The sequence below is a fragment of the Sciurus vulgaris genome (assembly GCF_902686455.1).
Source record: "Sciurus vulgaris genome assembly, chromosome: 11".
NCBI lineage: Eukaryota > Metazoa > Chordata > Mammalia > Rodentia > Sciuridae > Sciurus > Sciurus vulgaris.
The window spans coordinates 68,594,567-68,614,999 of record NC_136472.1 but is presented as its reverse complement, the minus strand read 5'-3'; the positions used below and the strand labels follow the sequence as shown (position 1 = coordinate 68,614,999).

Below are 20,433 nucleotides of genomic sequence, written 5' to 3'. Positions count from 1 at the left end.
CTCCTTTTCTTAATTTTGTACATGTGTGCTTAGCAAGCATCCTTGTGAAAAGCCATCACTGGGAGTGTGGGTGAGGATATATGCAAATAGCTTGCCAATGAATAAACATTATGATTACAATAAAGTAACAAAAATAAGTTAAGAGATAAGTTAAGGAAAGAGCAATCATCAAATTCCACTCACCAGAGGATTTGAAAGATGAAACTTGTGTTACTTTTTGAATTTTCTTAAATAATATTAGTTAATATTTATTGAGAATGGTGTTTCTGTCAGGCACTGTGTTAGGGAAATGCATGAATTTTCTCATTTAATTGTCACTCCATCTTTCTAAGGAAGAAAGGTACTATAATTACTATAATTATTCCTTTTTTTTTCTTTGAGTTGCTAACAATTGAACCCAGAACATAGTACATGCTCAGCAAGTACTCTATCACTGAGTTACATCCCCAGCCCTTTTGCCTTTTATTTTATCTTAAAAAGTGTCTCACTAAGTTCTGCCTTGAACTTTTACATTGGCCTCCTTAGTAGTTGGGATCATAGATATGTGACACTGCTCCCACCTTTGCTTCCATACTCATTCCTCAATTAAGAAAACTAAAGAACAGAGAGGTAGCTAATTTCCCCCAGGAAATTATACACAGCCTTTATATTTCACAGCTAATTAATTTTTTGGTTGATAATTAAGAGGATGTTATTTTTCCACAGTATAAGTCAAACAAACAAACAAACAAAAAATCCTATGGAGCATTATACCCCAACCTTTTTTCCCTTCATGCTAACTTAATCCTTTTGAAAACACCTAAGTGATTTTAGGAACTCAAACCTCTTAATAATACGTTGGCGGATTTGCTTGGTCTTGATGCTGTAGACAATGGGGTTCATGAGGGGTGGTACCAGGAGATAAACGTAAGACATCAGAAGGTGCACAATGCGGGGCAGATGTTCACCAAAGCGATGCACAAGAGACAGGCCGATCATGGGGATGTAGAAGAGCAGCACAGCGCAGATGTGGGAGATGCAGGTGTTGAGGGCCCGCAGGCGCTCCTGGTGGGAGGCGATGCTCAGCACAGTGCGCAGGATGAGGGCATATGAGAGGAAGATGAGCAGGGAGTCCACACCCACAGTGCAGGCCACAACAAAGAGCCCATAGATGTGATTGACAATGATGCTAGAGCAGGCCAGCTTCATGATCTCTAGGTGCAGACAATAGGCATGGGCCAGCACGTGCGAGCGGCAGTACTGGAAGCGCTTAAGGAGGAATGGCAAGGGGAGGATGAGCAGAGCACTTCTGAGCACGGAGCTCAGCCCCATCTTGATGATACGCACAGGCGTCAGGACACTGGAGTAGCGCAGGGGGTTGCAAATGGCCACATAGCGGTCAATGGACATGGACAACAGAACTGATGACTCCACCAGAGATAAGGTGTGGATGAAGAAGAGCTGAGTGAAGCAGGCAGGGAGGCCAATCTCTCTGGCATCAAACCAGAAGATGCCCAGGACAGTGGGCAGCGTGGAAAGGCAAAGGCCCAAGTCGGTGAGGGCCAGCATGGCCAGGAAATAGTACATGGGCTGGTGGAGGGTGGCATCAGTACGGATGATGTGGAGGATGGTGAGGTTTCCAAGAATAACCGTCAGGTAGATGGAGCAGAAGGGGATAGAGATCCAGCCGTGGAACTCTTCCAGACCTTGAAAGCCCGTCAGGAAGAAGGTGGATTTTTGGAGACTGCTGTTATAAGGAATGGCCATGGCTTTACAGTTTTAGATATACCAACCTGTGATATAGAAAGAGATTCCTGAAGAGTGACGGGGCTGATTTCTCAGTCACTTGGCCAGGACTTGTGAGTCAGGAAGGGTCTGCAGATGGCATGGGAGGAAATTGGGGCTCTGGATCTATTAGCCTTTACATTAAACTACTAAGAGGCCAACATTGATGGAGAATCTGAGGGCACTCATAGCAGTTTAATGATATCTCCTCAGATAACACTTTTTATTATGTTACTCCCTGAAAAATCCTCCAATTCAATAACTAAATTATTCTGAATCTGTACCACATATATGGGGAATTGTTACTATACATCACTTTACATAATTGTCACCAGGCTTAGGTGTATGTAATATGCCTTTAAATGTATTTATAACTTGCCTTGGTATTTTGTTTCATTCCACATATAGTGCCATTCCACATATAGTGCCTAGCCTATAGGGGAGTTCAGAGGAAGTGGTTAGTAATTGTTTATTGAACTCTTTGAAACTGAAACTTGTGACCAGAGAGATATATTTCCTGAATCTAAATAACAGCTTTTGGTAGGTTAGAAGGACAATGATAATATGTAAATCTGAAATCTGGAACTGAATAACATCTTAGAAGAAGCTGGGCCTTCAGAAAAAAATAATTCTAGGAAAAGGGGCTTTGGACTTTGTCATGCAAGACACCAGGAAAGATGGGTGTCTCTGATATTGGACTGGTTAAGGTGGTCTTTGATATAGAGGTGGGGATGCAGAAGAGTTGTGCTTCAAATCTGAAGCACATGAAACAAAGATAAATCTAAAATAGCTGGGGAAAGCCCCTAATCTTTACTTTAAGATGAGAAAACTAAATCTGAAGGATGTGGAGTCAGCTGTGCTTCTGGGACTTGTGTTGCTATGACAACAGGTTTAGATTCTTAAAATGCATGAACTGGGTTGTCCTTTGCTCTGCCTAAAGAAGTTTTATTCAATTACATTGCAAAATGCTGTATTATGTTCTGTGCATGCAAGTGCAGAGTGACTAGTATATTATTTATCACATGCATAAGAAGTTTAAAATAAATAACATTTATTTATTAAATATGCTATAGACTTGTTACTTTTCTAAATGTCTAATGTGAATTGTGTTGTTCAACTCTGACACCAATATTATCACATAGGTTCTATTCTTAGGAACAGAGTACAGATCAGAAATTGAGGCACACAGAGGTAAAATAATTGGGTAAGTCTACAGAGAGAGAGTAAGGGTTGAGGATAAAATTCCAACCCTGGCAGTATAGTTCAGAGTTTATGTGATCACCTTTACACAAATTTTCTACTATTGCATTGCAACTTAACTGCTACAAAGTTTAGACAATTAAAAAATAAATTTAAAAACACTTTAAATTTCCTGCCTTGGGCAAGCATGTGTATAGAGATTTCCAATATATAAAAAATGATAGATGAACTGAGAAGGATAACAATATACAGGAAAAATGTTTGTGGGATTAAGTTCAGTTTTGGACATGCTGAACACAAGTATACAAAGGAATTCCTGCTGGGCATGATGGCACCTGTCTGTAATTCCAACACCTCTGGAGCTGAGGCAGGAGGATCGCAAGTTCAAAGGCAGCCTCAGCAATTTAGTTTAATCCTGTCTCAAAATGAAAAATAAAAAGGGCTGGGGATGTGGCCCAGTGGTTAAGTACCTCTGGGTTCAATATCCTTGATATTGAAAAAAAAAAAAGGGAATCCTTGGTGGAAGGGTTTAAAGGATGTTATGTGTACTGATCTTTGTTTTGAGTGAGAGCTTGATGTCTGCTAAGAGTATGGAGAAAATTGCTAGGAGATGCAGTGTGAGGAGGAGGGAGAGAGGCTCAGATCACAACACTGAAATCTATTTAAGTGAAGATAGTGTATAATATAGAAATTAGAAAAGAGATAAGAATGGCAAATCAGAGAAGCAGGATGACAGAGTAATCATGTCAATAAAATCAAGTTACCACTGTCTCAGACAAAGAAACAACAACAAAAAACAATAAACAAAAATCCACAATAAAAAAAAAAATCCACAATAAAGTAGAACTGTCTTTAAAAAAAAATCACTGTACTTAAAATGGTGAGGTCATTGCTGATTTTTGAAAGATAATTTAATAGACAGAAAATAATTCAAAGACCTGGTTTTCAGAAGGTAGAGAGGAATAAATGAAAAGTCTCTATTGTATATAATTTTTGTCTAAAAGAAAATCTACAGATGAGTGAAGCTATCAAGAGTTTTAAAGGAAGTTGAGGATATTCTTTCAAAAGACTTCCTTTTTGTCAGTAAGTTAGAGGAATGTTGAAGGGCTGAGAATAAAGAAAGAATAAGTCTCTACCTGGGTTGACAAGATCACACGCAGTGACAAAGCCTAGACTACAACTGGAGGTCTCCTATCCCAGTCCATCTACCGCTCAAAACTGCCTTGCCCAGCATGATAGGAGGATTTAGCAAGTAGCCAGGTCTGAGAGCTCAGTGGGTGTCCCTGGTTCCAGGTGTCCAGTCTCTCTGTGTTCCTGCCTGTTTTCTGTGTGATGCTGCCTGCAATCATACCTGGCCACCAATAGTTGGAGAGAACAGGACTCAAGACATCCTTCAGCACTCAGGTCGCACGGTAGCTGGGTTGCAAGAATATGCCATATTTAAAATGGGAGTGCTTTTCAAAATGCCCAGGAGTTTCTCCTTGGGGGTTTCTGCTGAGACTGAGAATTCCCTGAAGAGTCCTCATGGCTCTTAGCTGATGAGAAGCTCTAAAGCCTGGGCATCAAGGGATAAAAAGTTACGGAGGGAAATCTATCCTGTGTGTGTGCAAGGGTATCTTCAAGATGTTTCCAGTTGTGGATTCCATGTTCTGAATCTGGATATGAAACATGCAATCAGCCCCAGCAACACGGAGGGTCCCGGAAGGATGGGTGGAGTCAGCGCAGAGGAAGGACACGAACCCCTGGAGCAACTTGAAGCAAGTGCTACTCAGATTTATTTTAGCTCTTCTTTTATAGTATTAAGTAAAGCAGGATTAAATACGATACAAGTTGTAGAGCAATTACCACAAGATTTGTCATTTACCATACTTTCCAGCAGGTATCTAACACATAGCAGGTACATTAAGGTCAACTTTCTATATTTACTTAAAATCACTTACGTAAACATATTACAGTGAAAAATATTGTCCTCTTTTCATCCTACTGGCCTTTATTTACCGTTTGGTGTCAGACCTATTGTCAGCATCATGACTCTTTTTTGTTTTAAGCTAATTTTACTGAACTGCTAAGCAAAACATGCACTAATCTTTAGCTCATAATATCATGTTTTTGATTTAACTTAAAAGGTCTACTCTATTCCAAACAAGCTCAGTTAAAACTAAGTTAGGTTATTTACTGCCAAACAATCAGCGTGAGTGCTAAATGTTTATCCTAATATTCTTTATGTTATTGATTTGTCCTCTATCTATTGAAATACATATGTGAGACCTAAGCCAACATAAACTACTTATAACCAGTTAGCATGTAATGAGGGCATTTGACCTTAAGATAGTGTTTTTCTAATTGTTTGCATATGTTGTTTCTTTGTTCTTTATTCCTACATTTCCAGGGTGGCCCTTGACGTCCAAGTCTTAGAAGGAAGGACAAATATTGGACATCTGTGCATTTACCATTAATATTAATTATTCATTCACCATTTTCATTGTACACTCCTGAATAGGGAAGAGATGGATCTGTGGGAGGTAGGTCCTTATACTTATTCGCCTGTTTCCCTCTAGGTGGATACCACAAACATCCCCCGATCTTGTAAGCTAAATAGGGCAGCCGTTGTACTGTGGGGACAAGTCTCCTGTTCTGTTTGTCAGACTATTTTACTGGTAAAGCATTAACTGGGGCAGGTATGGTCAGCATAGGAGCAAGCAATTCCTGTAACTGTAGTTTTTTGAAGAACTCCTCAAACTTCGTACTTTCAGACTCATTATGCGTGATATTGGTGCATTTTTTAAAAGCATTCCTCATTCTCCCCCAAGCTCCGCAGACTCACTGAGGTTAAATTCTTATCACAACAATCCAGGGAATATGATTTGCAATTGCATAGTTATAAGTATGATAATTATAAGAAAACACCCAATTCCTAGGAGCGATGACAGCAGCAATTTCCTGGAAGGTGGCCTTGCCAAGCCCTTCTCCATACTCAGACCCTGTCAAGCAGCATGGCGGAAACGGTCCCTGCCAGCTAGACGTGCAGAGCAGGGTAGGGGGAGAAAGACATTTGATTCAGATTAAAGATAAAGCTGATCAAACTTACCTCTGATTCTTTTTTTCTTTCTTTCTCTTTTTGCCCCTCCCTCCCTTGGTCCCTCCCCTTCCTTTCTTCCTTCTCTCCTTCCTTCCCTCTTTCCTTTCTTTCTTTCATGGTCCTGGAGATGGAACCCAGGGGTGCTCTATCTCTGATATCTACCCCAGCTCTTTTTATTTTTTGTTTTGAGACAGGGCCTTGCTAAGTTACTGAGGCTGGCCTCAAATTTGTGATTCCCTTCCCTCAGCTTCAAGAATTTCTGGGATTACAAGTTTGTGTCACCACCCTGGCTACCTCTGACACTTTTAACCATGTGATTGATGAAAAGGCAAATTACTTAGTCTCTCTGAGATTATTTCCTTGTTTTAGGTAAGGAACATCCTCTCCTTTTTTTCAATATGATTGTTGATACTATCAAGCATTCTCATCTGTTTTCGAGTCAACTGGTAATGTTATTTGGTTTGAGGTTAGGGAGAAGAAAGGAAATTCTTGGCCTTTGGTCTTAAATTATTGGTTTCTTAATTACTGTTGGACATTCCTATATTTTCCTTCCAGTACATGTGATTTAAGTCACAATTCATAAACTCATACCCTAAATGCTAATTTAATACCTTCAAATAGTTCACTTATTTTAACTACCAATATTTATACCAAGACTTCTTCTAAGATCAATTTAAACGATTAATACAAACACCTGGACAAGATAGCTGATACTTAATGAATTCGTGGTAAACACCATTATTAAAGTAATTAGTAAAGTGAACAAGATCTTAGTTTTCCAAGAACTTATAGATGGGTTTGCTTTACTTTTAGGAGAGATGTTACTATTAAGTCTAATTTTTGATTAAAACTACTTTAACAGTCAACACATATGCTAAAATCACTAATAAATGTACATATTATATTTAATATTATTTATATTTGCAGCCTTATTTGTTATCTAAAGTGTATAATTATTAAATTTATATATTTTAATTCTTATAGAAACATTAAAGTATTTTAAGAAATCAGAAAAACAAGCATAATGTAAATATAAACAAAACTGGAAGTCATTGATAAAGTTAATGTTGAAATTAATAATATTGGAAAAACACATGAAGGAGGAGAAAAGAGAAAGAATATTCCAAGTATGAGTTGTTAGAGAAATGCAAATGTTGTTCAATATGAAGGATTCCGTGACCTCATGTGCCATGCTACAATTGTATGAGTTTAGATAAATGGGAAGACAGGGTTCTAGAAGGGTTCCCAATCAGAGACTATATACAACCTCTTTGTCAAGGGCCTGGTGAGTTATTGGCATAAAGTTTCTGGATTTCTACATATCCACCTACACTGGGATGCCTCAAACGCAGATTGTGTGTCTTTTCATAATCTTTGTTACCTCCTAATACTGATTGACTAAAGAGCTGGAGTGATCTCCTCATGTCTAGAGAGAAGAAGAGAGGAGGAAAGGAAGAAATAAGACACAAACAAACAAAAACCCCATGTAATATGCACTCCTGAGACATGGCGTGTATCATGTATGAATGAATAAATAAATTAAACTACATTAAAGTAATTAAGAGATCAACAACTAAGTTGAAGCAGAAAGGGTATGCAACCCTTAAAGCACTTCTTTTAAAGCAAGCATGTTTATAGGCTAAGGGACAGTAGTTACTAGCAGAGAAATTAAAAAATAGGACAATACATAAGGTACATTAGGTCACTGAAGAGGCAGGAAGGTGATTAAGTTTTGTTAGAGAGTAGTGATAGTCCTCTTAGGAAAGAGAATAAGTTGGTAGAATATATATAGAAGGCTTGATGTCAGATGGCAAAAAATAAAAATCACTCGTTTCATTGCCTTTAAAAGATGAAGTGCGTGTTTATGCAGTAGAGTAGTGGAGATCCTGAGAGATGTTGGGCTTTATTCTCCCTATTCCACTCCTTCTGTGGTCTCTGAGAGGAATGGATGTGGGAGCTGAACTGAAAATGCAAAGTAATTACAGGTTTCCAAGTCCTATGTGATGATCAGCTTAGATAGTAGTTTCTTTGGCACCATTGTGAGCAACCCAGGATGGTCTTCACCGCTCAGCAACAGGATGCATGGATATGCAGGTGAAATCTACACTGTTCTATGGTTACAGTTATGAATGTTAAACTAAAGAAGAAATAATTCTGTCTGTGATGGATTAAAGGCTACTCCAAATTATTACCACTTTCCCAAGAGGTGGAATTTTGGCTTCTCCGTCCTTTGAAACTGAGCTATCACCTTTAATGTATAACTAAGAGGTGCAGTAGAAGTGACTCTATACCTGCCCAGGTACAATATTTTAGATTTAGAAGCTTCCGACCTACTTCCAGGAACACATTACTTTCTCTTATGGCACTCCTTCAAATCTAGTCATCATCTTCTTAGGAGCCCAGGATATGTGGAGAGGTCACATGTTGAAGCTGAGCTAAATTCAACTCTGGCAACCAGCATCTACTGCAAGTTATGGGTGTAATCATTTTATAAGTGCATCATTCAGACCCAGTAAAGGTGCCTAGGTGGTACCAAGTGGATCAGAGATGAGGTTTCCCTGCTAAGCTCTGAACAGATTACAAAACTGTGAGTAAATGAAAGATTATTTTTGTTTTAAATCACTAAGCTTTTGAGTGACTCATTGTACATTATACCTGGAAGATGGTACCTTGTTGAAGAAAATCTTGTGTTCTTTGCAGTTAAGTTCTTCTCATGCTGAAAGGAGACCCCAGTCACTTTCTCAGTCTCTTCCTAGCTATACTCACTACTCACCTTTGTCAAAATAAACATCAATATTATTGTCTAATCATTTGAAGATTTTTATTTACCATATTTATTCAAAACATTTTAAAACTGAAAGCATATTTCCTTGTTAGCAATCTAAAACAAACATTGATATTGAAGTATGTGTTGGGCATGGAAAAAAAACATTAAGTGAGGTCAAAAATGAGCATCAAGAAAGTTATTTCTCAGTGATGTTAAAATTTATGTGTATGTGTGTGTGTGTGTAACTTTTGAACTCTGTTTACAACATCTTTCACTGAGCTACCTGCTGATATGAAGTAGTGAATAAAACAGGCAGTCACTGCTCTCCTTGAACTCGTATTCAAACACCATATAATTGAGTATATATTTTAGAAAATAAGTTATGAATGATATCTAGGATTCTAGGATTATAAGGAAATATATATATATATATATATGTGATATTAAGAACAAGTACAGGAAGATTGACATTTAGGAGAAATTATAATATCTATCTAGATTGGGAATGATCAGGGAGGGCTTCACATTGAAAATGTGACCTCAGCTGGATTCAAGATTGAGGAAAACAGTAAGAGCCTCACTAGTTTTGTTTAGATAATAAAAAGGTAATTTTGTTTAGATAATAAAAATTGTTCATAAGCCAATCTTCAAAAACGAAAGGTTGAATGTTTTTGCTGATATGTGGATATTAACCACAATAAGGGGAGAGGGAAAGAATAGAAGTTCAGTGGATTAGGCAAATGAAGGGATAGGAAGAGGAAAGACAGTGGAATGAAGCTGACATAATTTTCCTGTGTACATGTACGAATACAACATTGAGAATCCAACTATCATGTACACTCACAAGAATGGAGACCTAATTAGAATATGATGTATTCCATGCCTGTATAATTATATCAAAATGGATGCTACTGACATGTACAACTAAAAGAACCAATAAAAAGTAAAAAGTATGCTCCTTAGATGCATGCTTATAATAAGCTGATTCTAACAAGTGGGAGTAAAATATACATGGGGAAACTGAGTATGTATAAATGATAAGATAAATGTATTACTTTTTATGGAGACAAAACAACAAAATTTGGTTATTTGAAGGTTATTTAAAAATAATAACCTGGGTAATAACGTAAGAGACTCATATGACCCCCAAACAATAACATTGTTAGTTTGAATTTATTTCTCAATATGTTTTTGATACATATATTTTAAAGTTAGTGAGTGTGTGTAGGGGTGTTCTGGGACAAGACAGATCACTCATAGCATCACCATGAACTTTAAAAAAAAACTAAAAAAATCACTTTAGCCCTTCTCTTAATAGGAGTTTATTTCCTCAGAAAACAAAGTAGGAACAGAATGTTTTCAGGAGAGGTACTAACAGAGGCACTTTTCTCATAGTGTTTTATTGACATATATCCTAAAAGGTAAGAAGCAGATTCTTCCAGTTTTCCTTTACAGATCAGATTTTTAGGTGTATAATCTGGGAATCCAAGATCACCAAAGTGCTAATGGGATTCAGTATTCTGAGCTCCACAAGACATTTTCTCTGAGTTCTTTCTGAGTATAAAACCCAAGACTATATCATGCTTTCTCCCAGCCAAACATTCAAAGTCTATTTGGTTGTTACCTATGCATTTATCCCCTTTCTCATTGCTTTGATTAACTTTTTGTACAAACTTTCCCCACAACCTTTTCTCAGATTTGGTGGATTTTCAGACAGTACATAATGGGGTGGCACCAGGAGGAAAGTATCAGCCACGAGGATGAGGTCATAGAACATGCATCCTGGCAAAACAGGGTAGCATGGCTGCTCTCAGCCTGGGCACCTGGAAGATGACACAGCACAGATATGAGAGATGCAGGTGTTGAGGACCTTGAATTGCTTTCTGAGGGTTGCAATCCCCAGTACTGTCTTTACAATCATGTAGGAGAAAGTAATAAACACAAAATCCAGCACAGTAGAAAGTGCAGGAGGCAGTTCCCAGAGCAGGCCAGCCTCATGACATCCTCAGGAAGACAACAGGCCGAGAGAAGAGGTTTCAATGATAGTGTCTCAGCCATGGCAAGAAAACAAACAGTGGAAGAATAAAAAGAATGTCCTTAGAAGTTAGTAAGACCCCAGTTTGATAACTCTGGAACTGGTTATGACTGTATCTCACAGGGCCACATACCAGCCAAATACCACTACAGACAGCACCAGAGACTTCAGGAACTATGAACACGTGAATTAAAAACACTTGGGCAAAGCAAGCAGCTGCATGAATTTCATGAACGCCAAACAGGAATAGCCCCAAAGTGGTTCGTAAGGTAGAGAGGGACATCCCTAGGTAAGAGATGGAGAGCATGGGAAGGAAGTAGTACCTGGGCTCAGGGAAATTTGCTCAGTCTTCTCCCACTACTAGAAAGTAAAGATAGAAAAACGTGGGTACTATGTCCAGTACTGCATGTCCAGTACATCACACAAAGTGAAATTGAGTTATAGTTTAATTACTGTTTGTTCAATTACATATAACTTTAATAAAAGTTGAAGACAGTAATAATTTTCTCCATTCTTCATAATAAAATTCATCTATCCCCTCAATTACAGGTCTCTGGTTCATACTAGTTTCCTTTGTTTTAGGTCACTCATTCTATGTTCCTCAAAGAAAAAAAAAAAAAAAAAATACCAGGCCCTTTTAAAATACCAAAATAAAATTCTTCGACTGTGACTAAGAGTGTGATGATCTTTTCCAAAGCCAATACCTTTGTGGGATCCTCCAACCATTTTCTTAGATGCTCGTCATTTAATCACTTTTCATCTTGTTTGTGGAGACTGATGAAGTTCTTCACTTTGTGCTTCCTCACACTGGGAAAATGTAGGCTTCCATTTCCTTCAATTAATAAAGCATTCACCTCAACACCCTGCCTGTGCTCCTGAGGTTATGGAAAAGTCTACACACTTCCAACCCAGAAATGCTGCCTTGATCTGATGATAGGGTTTCCTATCTGAGGAAAGTGTTGTAGAAAGATTTGCAATTCTGAATATGAAAGCTAAAATGAAGCCAAGTTGGAAGTGTTCTGGGGTATTAAAGATAAGATTTTTGACCTCCTATGTGAAGTTAACTAAATCTCTTAGCACCTTAGTGTCTTCAACTGAAACAAATAGGAAGGGATACATGATGAAAATCTGGGTCATTGTAAGAATCATAAAAATAATGCTTAAAATATGTGTATGCATATCTTGGATATAGTAGAGGCTCAAAAATTGTGCTTATATCTGTTAAAGTTTTTTTCATTTATAGTGGTATACTATCCAATTGTAGGTCAGTTTTTATTCTTTAAAGATTTGTCACTTTTAGAAGTTTTCTTTGAGGGTCACCTGAGAATAAAAATGTATGAGATGAGGATTGACAAGTTTTGTGGAAAAGGCTTAATTCAATGAGGCATAAGAAAAGGCTAACTAAAATTGTTTCAATGGTATAAAAGAGTTTGAAGTCAAATTAGGAATGGAAATTGGACTATTTATTATCCATGAGAACCCAGACAGCATAGTTTGCTTTAATATAGTATCCTATTTTCAAAATCTTTGAGCATTTGTGATATGCTAATACTTGGAATACTGGACTTAAAATAATTTTATCCTACCTTGTTGGAATATTGCAGAACTCTTCAACATACAATTCTTTTACATGATCTATTTTCATTTTCATTCATTAGCAATTATTTATTGAGATCTCTGCATCAGTAATGTTCTAGACATTAAGCTTATAAAATAAATAAAATACATAGATATCTCCAATCATTGACAGCACATTTTGTTCAGGAAGTAGACATAAATGAAACAAACATAAATATATATCAGCAATTGCAAATAACAAGCATAATGACCAATATAGAATAGCATAGCAATAAAGAATAAAATAGAAGGGCCATGAGGTGAACTGGATTTTAGGTAACCCATGATAAAATTAAATGTAATTTTAAATAAAATGAATAGAAATTAATTGCATGAAACTGAAGTCAAGAGGATTTCAACAAAAGGGATCTCATATGCAAACTCACAGGAAAGGAAGAACTTTGTAAATTCACCAGTTTTTTCAGAAGACCTGTATGATTGATGATTTGATGATTATCTGACGATGTTGGTTAGCAGACATCATAAAACATCTCTTTTCATTCTAGCCTCCTGAGATGGGAACGTCAGGTAATGCACTTCCTGTCTCCAGTTCAATGCCCACTATCAGAATCCAGAGTGAATAAAACAAGTCTGATGATAGTGAAAAACATATACAGATTTTTTTTTTAATGTCAAGTATTAGGGTTTCTCAAATTTACCAACTCACTCACCAAAGACCTTCCACTGTTTGTTATCACATATCACTATTATAAATTTGCTTCTGACACAATTTTGCTGCAACTCTAACCCTGATTTGCCTGGTTTTTACACAATAAACAATTGGGTTCATCAGTGGAAGTACAAGTAAGAGAACATTTGCCATGAGAACATTAATGAGGGGAGAGACATGCTGGCCGAAGCGATGGACAATGGCAAGGTTGATGATGGGCAGATAGAAGATAACCACGGCACAGATGTGTGAAACACAAGTATTGAGGGCCTTGAGCTGCTCCTTTCGGGATGCAATTCCTAGCACAGTCTTGAGGATCAAGACATAAGACACAGCAATGAGCATGAAGTCTACCATAAGGCAGAGTGCCCCAAAAAAGCCATAGATGACATCGATTCGGTTGTCAGAACAGGACAATTTCATGACGTCCTGGTGGAGGCAGTAGGAATGGGATAGCTGGCTTTTCTTACAATATTTCAAGCTTTTCAAAGTGAAGGGGAAGGGCAGAACCAGGAGGATGCTCTTAAAGGAGAACACCATTCCTATTTGGGCAACTCTGATGGATGTAAGGATGGAGCTGTATCTCAGAGGGTTGTGGATGGCTAAGAAGCGGTCAAATGATATGATCAGGAGAACGGAGGACTCCAGTGCTGTGAATCCATGGATGAAGAATTCCTGGGCAAAGCAGGCATTGGCTGAAATTTCAGGAGCATTGAACAAGAAGATCCTCAACATGGTAGGCAGAGACGACAAAGACAAACCCAAGTCAGATAGGGACAACATAGAAAGGAAATAGTACATGGGCTCATGTAAGGAAGGCTCTGTCTTGATGATAAAAAGGATAGTGCAGTTTCCCAGAATAGCAATAAGATACATGCTGCAAATGGGAATAGAGATCCAGATGTGTGCATATTCTAGCCCTGGCATCCCAACCAAGAGGAAGGTGGTGATTTCAATGTATGATGTATTGGTGATGGACATGATGTATTCAAAAGTTTCTGCAATGAAACATACAGACACTTATGTAAACAAAATATAAAATTCTGGAAAGTAATGTTGGAATTTATGGGTTCTTTAACTCTTTTAGACAGTACAGAGAAATCATATGACTGTCATATGGAGAAAAATGAATGACACTTTTGATTAGAAGCTCCCTATGTCATAAATTGGAGAAATTATTTTGGCCATGTTTTTCCTCTACAAAAACTAGATTTGAATTTTGTATGAAGATGTGCATTTGATTTCATTTTCCCTGTAAAATATCAATAAACCCAAATCAATTAACCTGGAATTCTACTATTTCTTGCTTTCAGATCCTATATGAGATACTGAATATACTATATAAATTCTATGATGATACTATATATGGACAAAGGAATCTAAATACCTTCCTAATTCTAATAACTCCTACAAAGTATGCTCTCCTCTGAACCAAACTGCCCTAGGTTTTATACTAGTGACATGACTTTTGGATTCCTCTTCTTCCTGTGTATTAAGTTCTACGTGGCTAATTACCAAAAACAGAAGTAAAATGTAAGTCAAATAAATGAGGGTATCTGGGTACTTACTAGTAGGTGGTGAACACTTGTGAGAGAAGTCAAATAATCCCCGTTAAAAATTCAATCTTTATTGTACTGTTGCAACTCCATAGCCTGGGAGGCAGTACAGTCTTTCACCCTTTTTGAGCCTCCCTTTCCTCCCTGGATAGATGTAAAGTGTGCTTCCCTGTCCCTGAAGGTACACTGCTGCCTGTCTTGCGATCTCAGTCTCCTCCTTTCTCTTCCTTTTCTAGTTGCTTTAGAATCCCTGAGTTCTCTGGGGATTGCAGCCAAGCTGGATCTGCTCTGAGAATGACAACAGATATTTGCAGACACAGTAAATCCACAGACATAGTTGATACCAAAGAAATAAACTAAACACATAGATCTGAAAATATAACTGCTTTGGCTGGAGGGAGGTTCTTAATAACCAGGTACTGGAAAGACAGAGTACATCCATACAGAAGATAGGATACTTCTGCTAGACTTCTGGCTGATATATTACTCCTCTACCTCGGTCAGAGTCTAAGCAGAGATGTTATTAGTTGAATTTGTGTATTCAAAGAAGCACTGCAAGGAAAAACACCTGAGGACATAGATTTGTAGCCTAAACTTTACTCTTGATGCTTGGGACTATCACCCCATGTACTCTGGGCACCACTAACTAAATATCTCTTACAACCAGCTTGTCAAACACAGTTTTCATTTTTTCTTCTCTTCCCTAATCTTCCCTTTGCAAGGAACTTATCACATTAATAAGACTTCATGCTTAAAAATTTATGAGCCCCAAATCTATCTCTTTTATCAATGTTTTACATAGTAGTAACCACTATTTATTGGAAAATACGAGCTATTTCACTTATGGGCTTTATTGCTAAACGATGATTTTGAATCTTGTAATCTTTGAAATAATGGTAAGTTATAGTGTCATCTTCATTTTACTAATGAAGAAAGTTTTTCTTAGCATCAAGTAATCCATCCAAGATCACATAAGGGTTGTTTGGTAGAGGTAAGATAAGAACCCAGATTTGTCATATTCCTGTTAACTAAATACATAGCATGCAATCAGAAGGTTGCTCTATATGTGGGGGATTTGAACTGAATAAATTTCTGTATTTATGTATTATTTTCAGCATTCTGAACTGATTGCTAGTTATTTCTGGGGGATAATATAGAATATTTGGTCTTGTATTAGTTTTTGCAACAAAGAAGATAATACTAGTTTAGGAATCCTAAAGGAAACATTCTTGAGGACAAAAAAATCATTCATCCTATGGATAAAGATAATGAGGTATATATATATACAATGGAATATTACTGAGGCATAAATTAAGAGATTATGGCATTTGCCAGTAAATGGATGAAACTGGAGACAATCGTGCTAAGTGAAAAAAGCAATCCTAAAAAACCAATGTTCTGTCTGATATGCAGATGCTAACTCACAATAAATGGAAGCAGGCATGGAAGGAAGAATAGAAGTTCACTGGATTAGACAAAGGGGAATGAGAAGAAAGGAGGTGGTATGGGAATAGAAAAGACAGTAGAATTAATTGAACATAACTTTCATATGTTCTTATATGAATACATTACCTGTGTAATTCTACATCATATACAACCACAAAAATGGGAAGTTGTAATCCATGTATATATGATATGTCAAAATACATTCTACTTTTATGTACAACTACAAAGAAAAAATAATTAAAAATTTATTCATCCTCATGAATATATAGTATTCAATGGATATTAAGTTGACTAAGTAGAGGAATCATAAGAAAGTTTTACTATAAACCTCCATAAACTCCTTAAGCTATGTAATGATTCTTTTTAAATAGCAAATAGCCTTCTGTTTGCATTTGCCATAAAAATAAGCAATACTTCTGCCCAAATTGGTGTTCTCTGAGCTTTTTCCAGGCCCTTTTCATTAGAGAGAAGGTAGGATGTATCTGTACGTGTGTGTGTGTGTGTGTGTGTGTGTGATAATTACTTTGTTGATGTTATATGTTCATTTTCTCAGTGTACAGTTTTAGGGGTTAAGTCCATTTCTTACATGATAAAATTAAGTAAACTGTAACAGGACAGGTAGCACCTCTGTTTTTTAAATATTGGTATATTCATTAGGGTTAATGTATGATATATGGTCACTTAGTATTTGCAGGATAAATGAATGATAGAATTTAAAAAACTGACATTATAAAATATATGCTATTTTTACTTTTATTTATCTTTATTTTCTTTCTCACTTAGCTTTCTATGAAATAAAAGGACAGTTATTAGCAACTAAGAAGAAATATTCTAAGTTAAATTTTGTGTAGGGTGAGAGATGGGGGTTTAATTTTATTTTACTGCATTGGATTTCCAGTTTTGCCAGCCCCATTTGTTGAAGAGACTATCTTTTCTCCATTGTATGCTTTTGGAACTTTTGCCTAGTATGATTTAACTGTACTTATGTGGGTTTGTCTCTGTGTCTTCTATTCTATACCATCAGTCTACCTGTCTATTCTGGTGCCAATACCATGCTGTTTTTGTTACTATTGCCCTATTTTAGAGTTTAAGATCTGGTATTGTGATACCTCCTGCTTCACTCTTCCTGCCCAGGATTGCTTTGGCTATTCTGAGTCTTTTATTCTTCCAGATGAATTATTTCTCACCCTGCACAAAACTCAACTTAAAATGGATCAAGGACCTAGGAATTAGACCTGAGACCCTGCACCAAGTAGAGGCAAAAGTAGGCCCAAATCTTCATCACATCAGCTTAGGACCAGACTTCCTTAACTAGACTCCCAGAGCTCAAGAAATAAAAGTAAGAATCAATAAATGGGATGGATTCAAACTAAAAAGCTTCTTCTCTGCAAAGGAAACAATCAATAATGTAAAAAGAGAGCCTACAGAGTGGGAAAAAATCTTTTCCACACACACACTTCAGTTAGAGAACTAATCTCCAAAATTTATAAAGCACTTAAAAAACTTTACACCAAAAATACAATCAATAAATGGGCTAAGGACTAGGCAGACACTTTACAGAAGAAGATACACAGGTGATCAACAAATATGTGAAAAAGTGTTCATCATCTCTAGAAATTAGAGAAATGCAAATTAAAACCACCCTAAGATTTCATGTCACTCCTATTAGAATGGCTATTATCAAAAACACAAACAATAATAAGTGTTGGTGTGGATGTGGGGGAAAAAGGCACTCTCATACATTGCTGGTAGTTGCAAATTGGTACAGCCACTCTGGAAAGTAGTATGGAGATTTCTCAGAAAACTTGGAATGGACCCACCATTTGATCCAGTTATCCCACTCCTTGGTTTATACCCAAAGGACTTAAAATCAGCATACTACAGTAACATAGCCACATCAATGTTTATAGCTGCTCAATTAACCATAGCTAGATTGTGGAACCAACCTAGATGCACTTCAATAGATGAATAGATAAAGAAACTGTGGTACATATACACAATGAAATATTACTCAGTCATAAGGAAAAATAAAATTATGGCATTTGCAGGTAAACAGATGAAACTGGAGATTATCATAGTAAGTGAAATAAGCCAATCCCCAAAACCAAAGACTGAATGTTTTCTTTGATAAGTGAATGATGACACATAATGGGGGGTGGTGTCAGGGGGAAAGAGAAGAATGGAGGAACTTTGGATTTTGTAGAAGGAAATGGGGCAGGAGGGGTGGGGGAAGGAAAGAGTGAACTGAGACAGACATTATTATCCTATGTACATGTATGATTACACTCACGGTGTGAATCTACATTGTGTACAACCATAGAAATGAAAAGTTGTACCCTATTTGTGTACAATGAATCAAAATGCAGTGTGTAAAAATAAAAAAAATAAAGAAAAAGAGTAAGTATTCTAAAGGATTTTTATATTATAACCTAGCATCATATCTATTTTTATAAAAATGCTAATTTATTTCATATTGTATTTTAAAGTTTTGTTTATTGGTGATATAAATGATATTAAAATTATAATGAAATTAATCAGACATTATTTTTCATGTATTAATTTTTTATTAATTTTCTTGCTATAAACTGAAGTATTTTTATTACTGCATGTTAATTATACAGAATAATGGGTTTATTTCAGTGTATTCATACACATTCACATTGCATATTTTGATTATTTCCAGCCCTGCACTATCTCCCTTTGCCTTCCCCTTCTCCCTTCCCTTCATCCTCTTCCTTTTGCCTAATTGTTTTTTTATCCCCTAGATTCTACACATGACAGAAAACACATGATACTTGTTTTTCAGAGTCTGACTCATTTTATTTAACATGATGATCTCCAGTTCCACCTATTTTTCTACAAATGACATGATTTCATTCTTTATGGCTGAAAAATATCCCTATCTACTATCTCATCATGATATAGCTATATATGAGAGAGAGAGAGAGACATAGACATGTAGTATTTTCTTTTTTTACTTAGTCATTAATGGATACTTAGGTTGATTTCATAATCTGACTATTGTGAATTGTTCTGTGAAAAACATGGATAGGCAGATGTCTCTATAATATGCTAAATTTAATTCCTTCAGATAATATGGAACAGTGGTATAGCTGAATCATAGAACTTTGAAGCAATTTTTCTATAAAGGTGAAATATTGCAGATTAGTTGACTTCATAGATAATGATGATGAAGATATGCATATCAAGTAGATAGGACAAGGGTAAAAGCAGTGCCTCTGTAAATCATTATAAGTTAGCTTCACTAAAGTGGAAGGAAAAGTAGTGAAAATCTAAAGGTAAAATTTCTATTTCAAGAAGATGGTAAATGAAGAACAAATTAAACCCAAAAGAAAAGAGAAGGAAATGATGATGATAAGATCAGAGAGCAATAAAATAGAGATATGAAATAAAGTCAACAGGGCAAAAATTTGATTCTTTGAAAAGTTTAAGAAGTATTTTACACTTAAAAAAGTATAAAAATAACTCTGAGAGACTGATCAAGGAGAAGATGGAAAACACAAAATTTATATTAGTAATGAAACCAAAGAATTTAGCCAATGCTCTATAGACAACACAGAAAATAGCTGGAGTTAACAAATACAATAAACGAGTTTTTAAGTAATCATCAGATGAAATGGACAGACTCGTTTTTAGCTAGCAAAATTCTTTTTATTGATGCATTATAATTATACTTAATAGTGGAACTCATTAGGCCATATTTATACATGCACATAACATAATGTGATAAATCTCATTCTTCAGCACCTTTCCTTCCCTCCCTACCTCCCTCACCTAGCTCACTTGTTCTACTCTACTGATCTCCCTTCTATTATAATTGTGAAATTATTTTAATTAGTACATTATAATTATATATCAAAGCATAATTCATGTGTTATATTTGTACACAGACTTAGCATAATTTAGTAGATTTCTTTCCCAGTACTTTACCATGCCTCTCCCTTCTTCCTCCTCAATCCCCTTTCCTGTACTCTGTTGGTCTCCCTTCTATTTTTATTTGATTCCCCCTTTGTTTATTACATTGTTCTAACTTCTCTAGAATATTCAATCCTTGACTTGCTGCGTCTGATTTATTTAACTTAGCAGGCAGTTCCCCTATTTCATTCATTTATGTGTGAATGACTTTCATTCTTCTCTGTGGTTGAGTAAATCTCCATTGTGCATTTTCTTTATCTATTCATCTACTGATGTAGCCTCTAGACTGGTTCCATAACTTGGCTATTGTGAATTGCACTATTTTGAACTTTGGTATGTTTTATCACTGTGTTATACTGATTT

At 36.4% G+C, this 20,433-nt stretch overlaps 2 protein-coding genes across 2 annotated transcripts; both read right to left on the bottom strand.

The window, feature by feature from the left end:
- Nucleotides 1-780: 780 nt before the first annotated feature.
- OR51G1 (olfactory receptor family 51 subfamily G member 1) lies at nt 781-1,746 on the bottom strand (the record flags this gene model as incomplete). The annotated part of the gene is made up of 1 exon (XM_079104726.1): nt 781-1,746. The coding sequence occupies one exon, from the start codon at nt 1,744-1,746 to the stop codon at nt 781-783; it is 966 nt and encodes a 321-aa protein (XP_078960852.1).
- An 11,410-nt stretch (nt 1,747-13,156) lies between these two features.
- OR51A4 (olfactory receptor family 51 subfamily A member 4) lies at nt 13,157-14,113 on the bottom strand (the record flags this gene model as incomplete). The annotated part of the gene is made up of 1 exon (XM_079103561.1): nt 13,157-14,113. One exon carries the CDS (start codon nt 14,111-14,113, stop codon nt 13,157-13,159), a length of 957 nt encoding a protein of 318 aa, XP_078959687.1.
- Nucleotides 14,114-20,433: the final 6,320 nt, after the last annotated feature.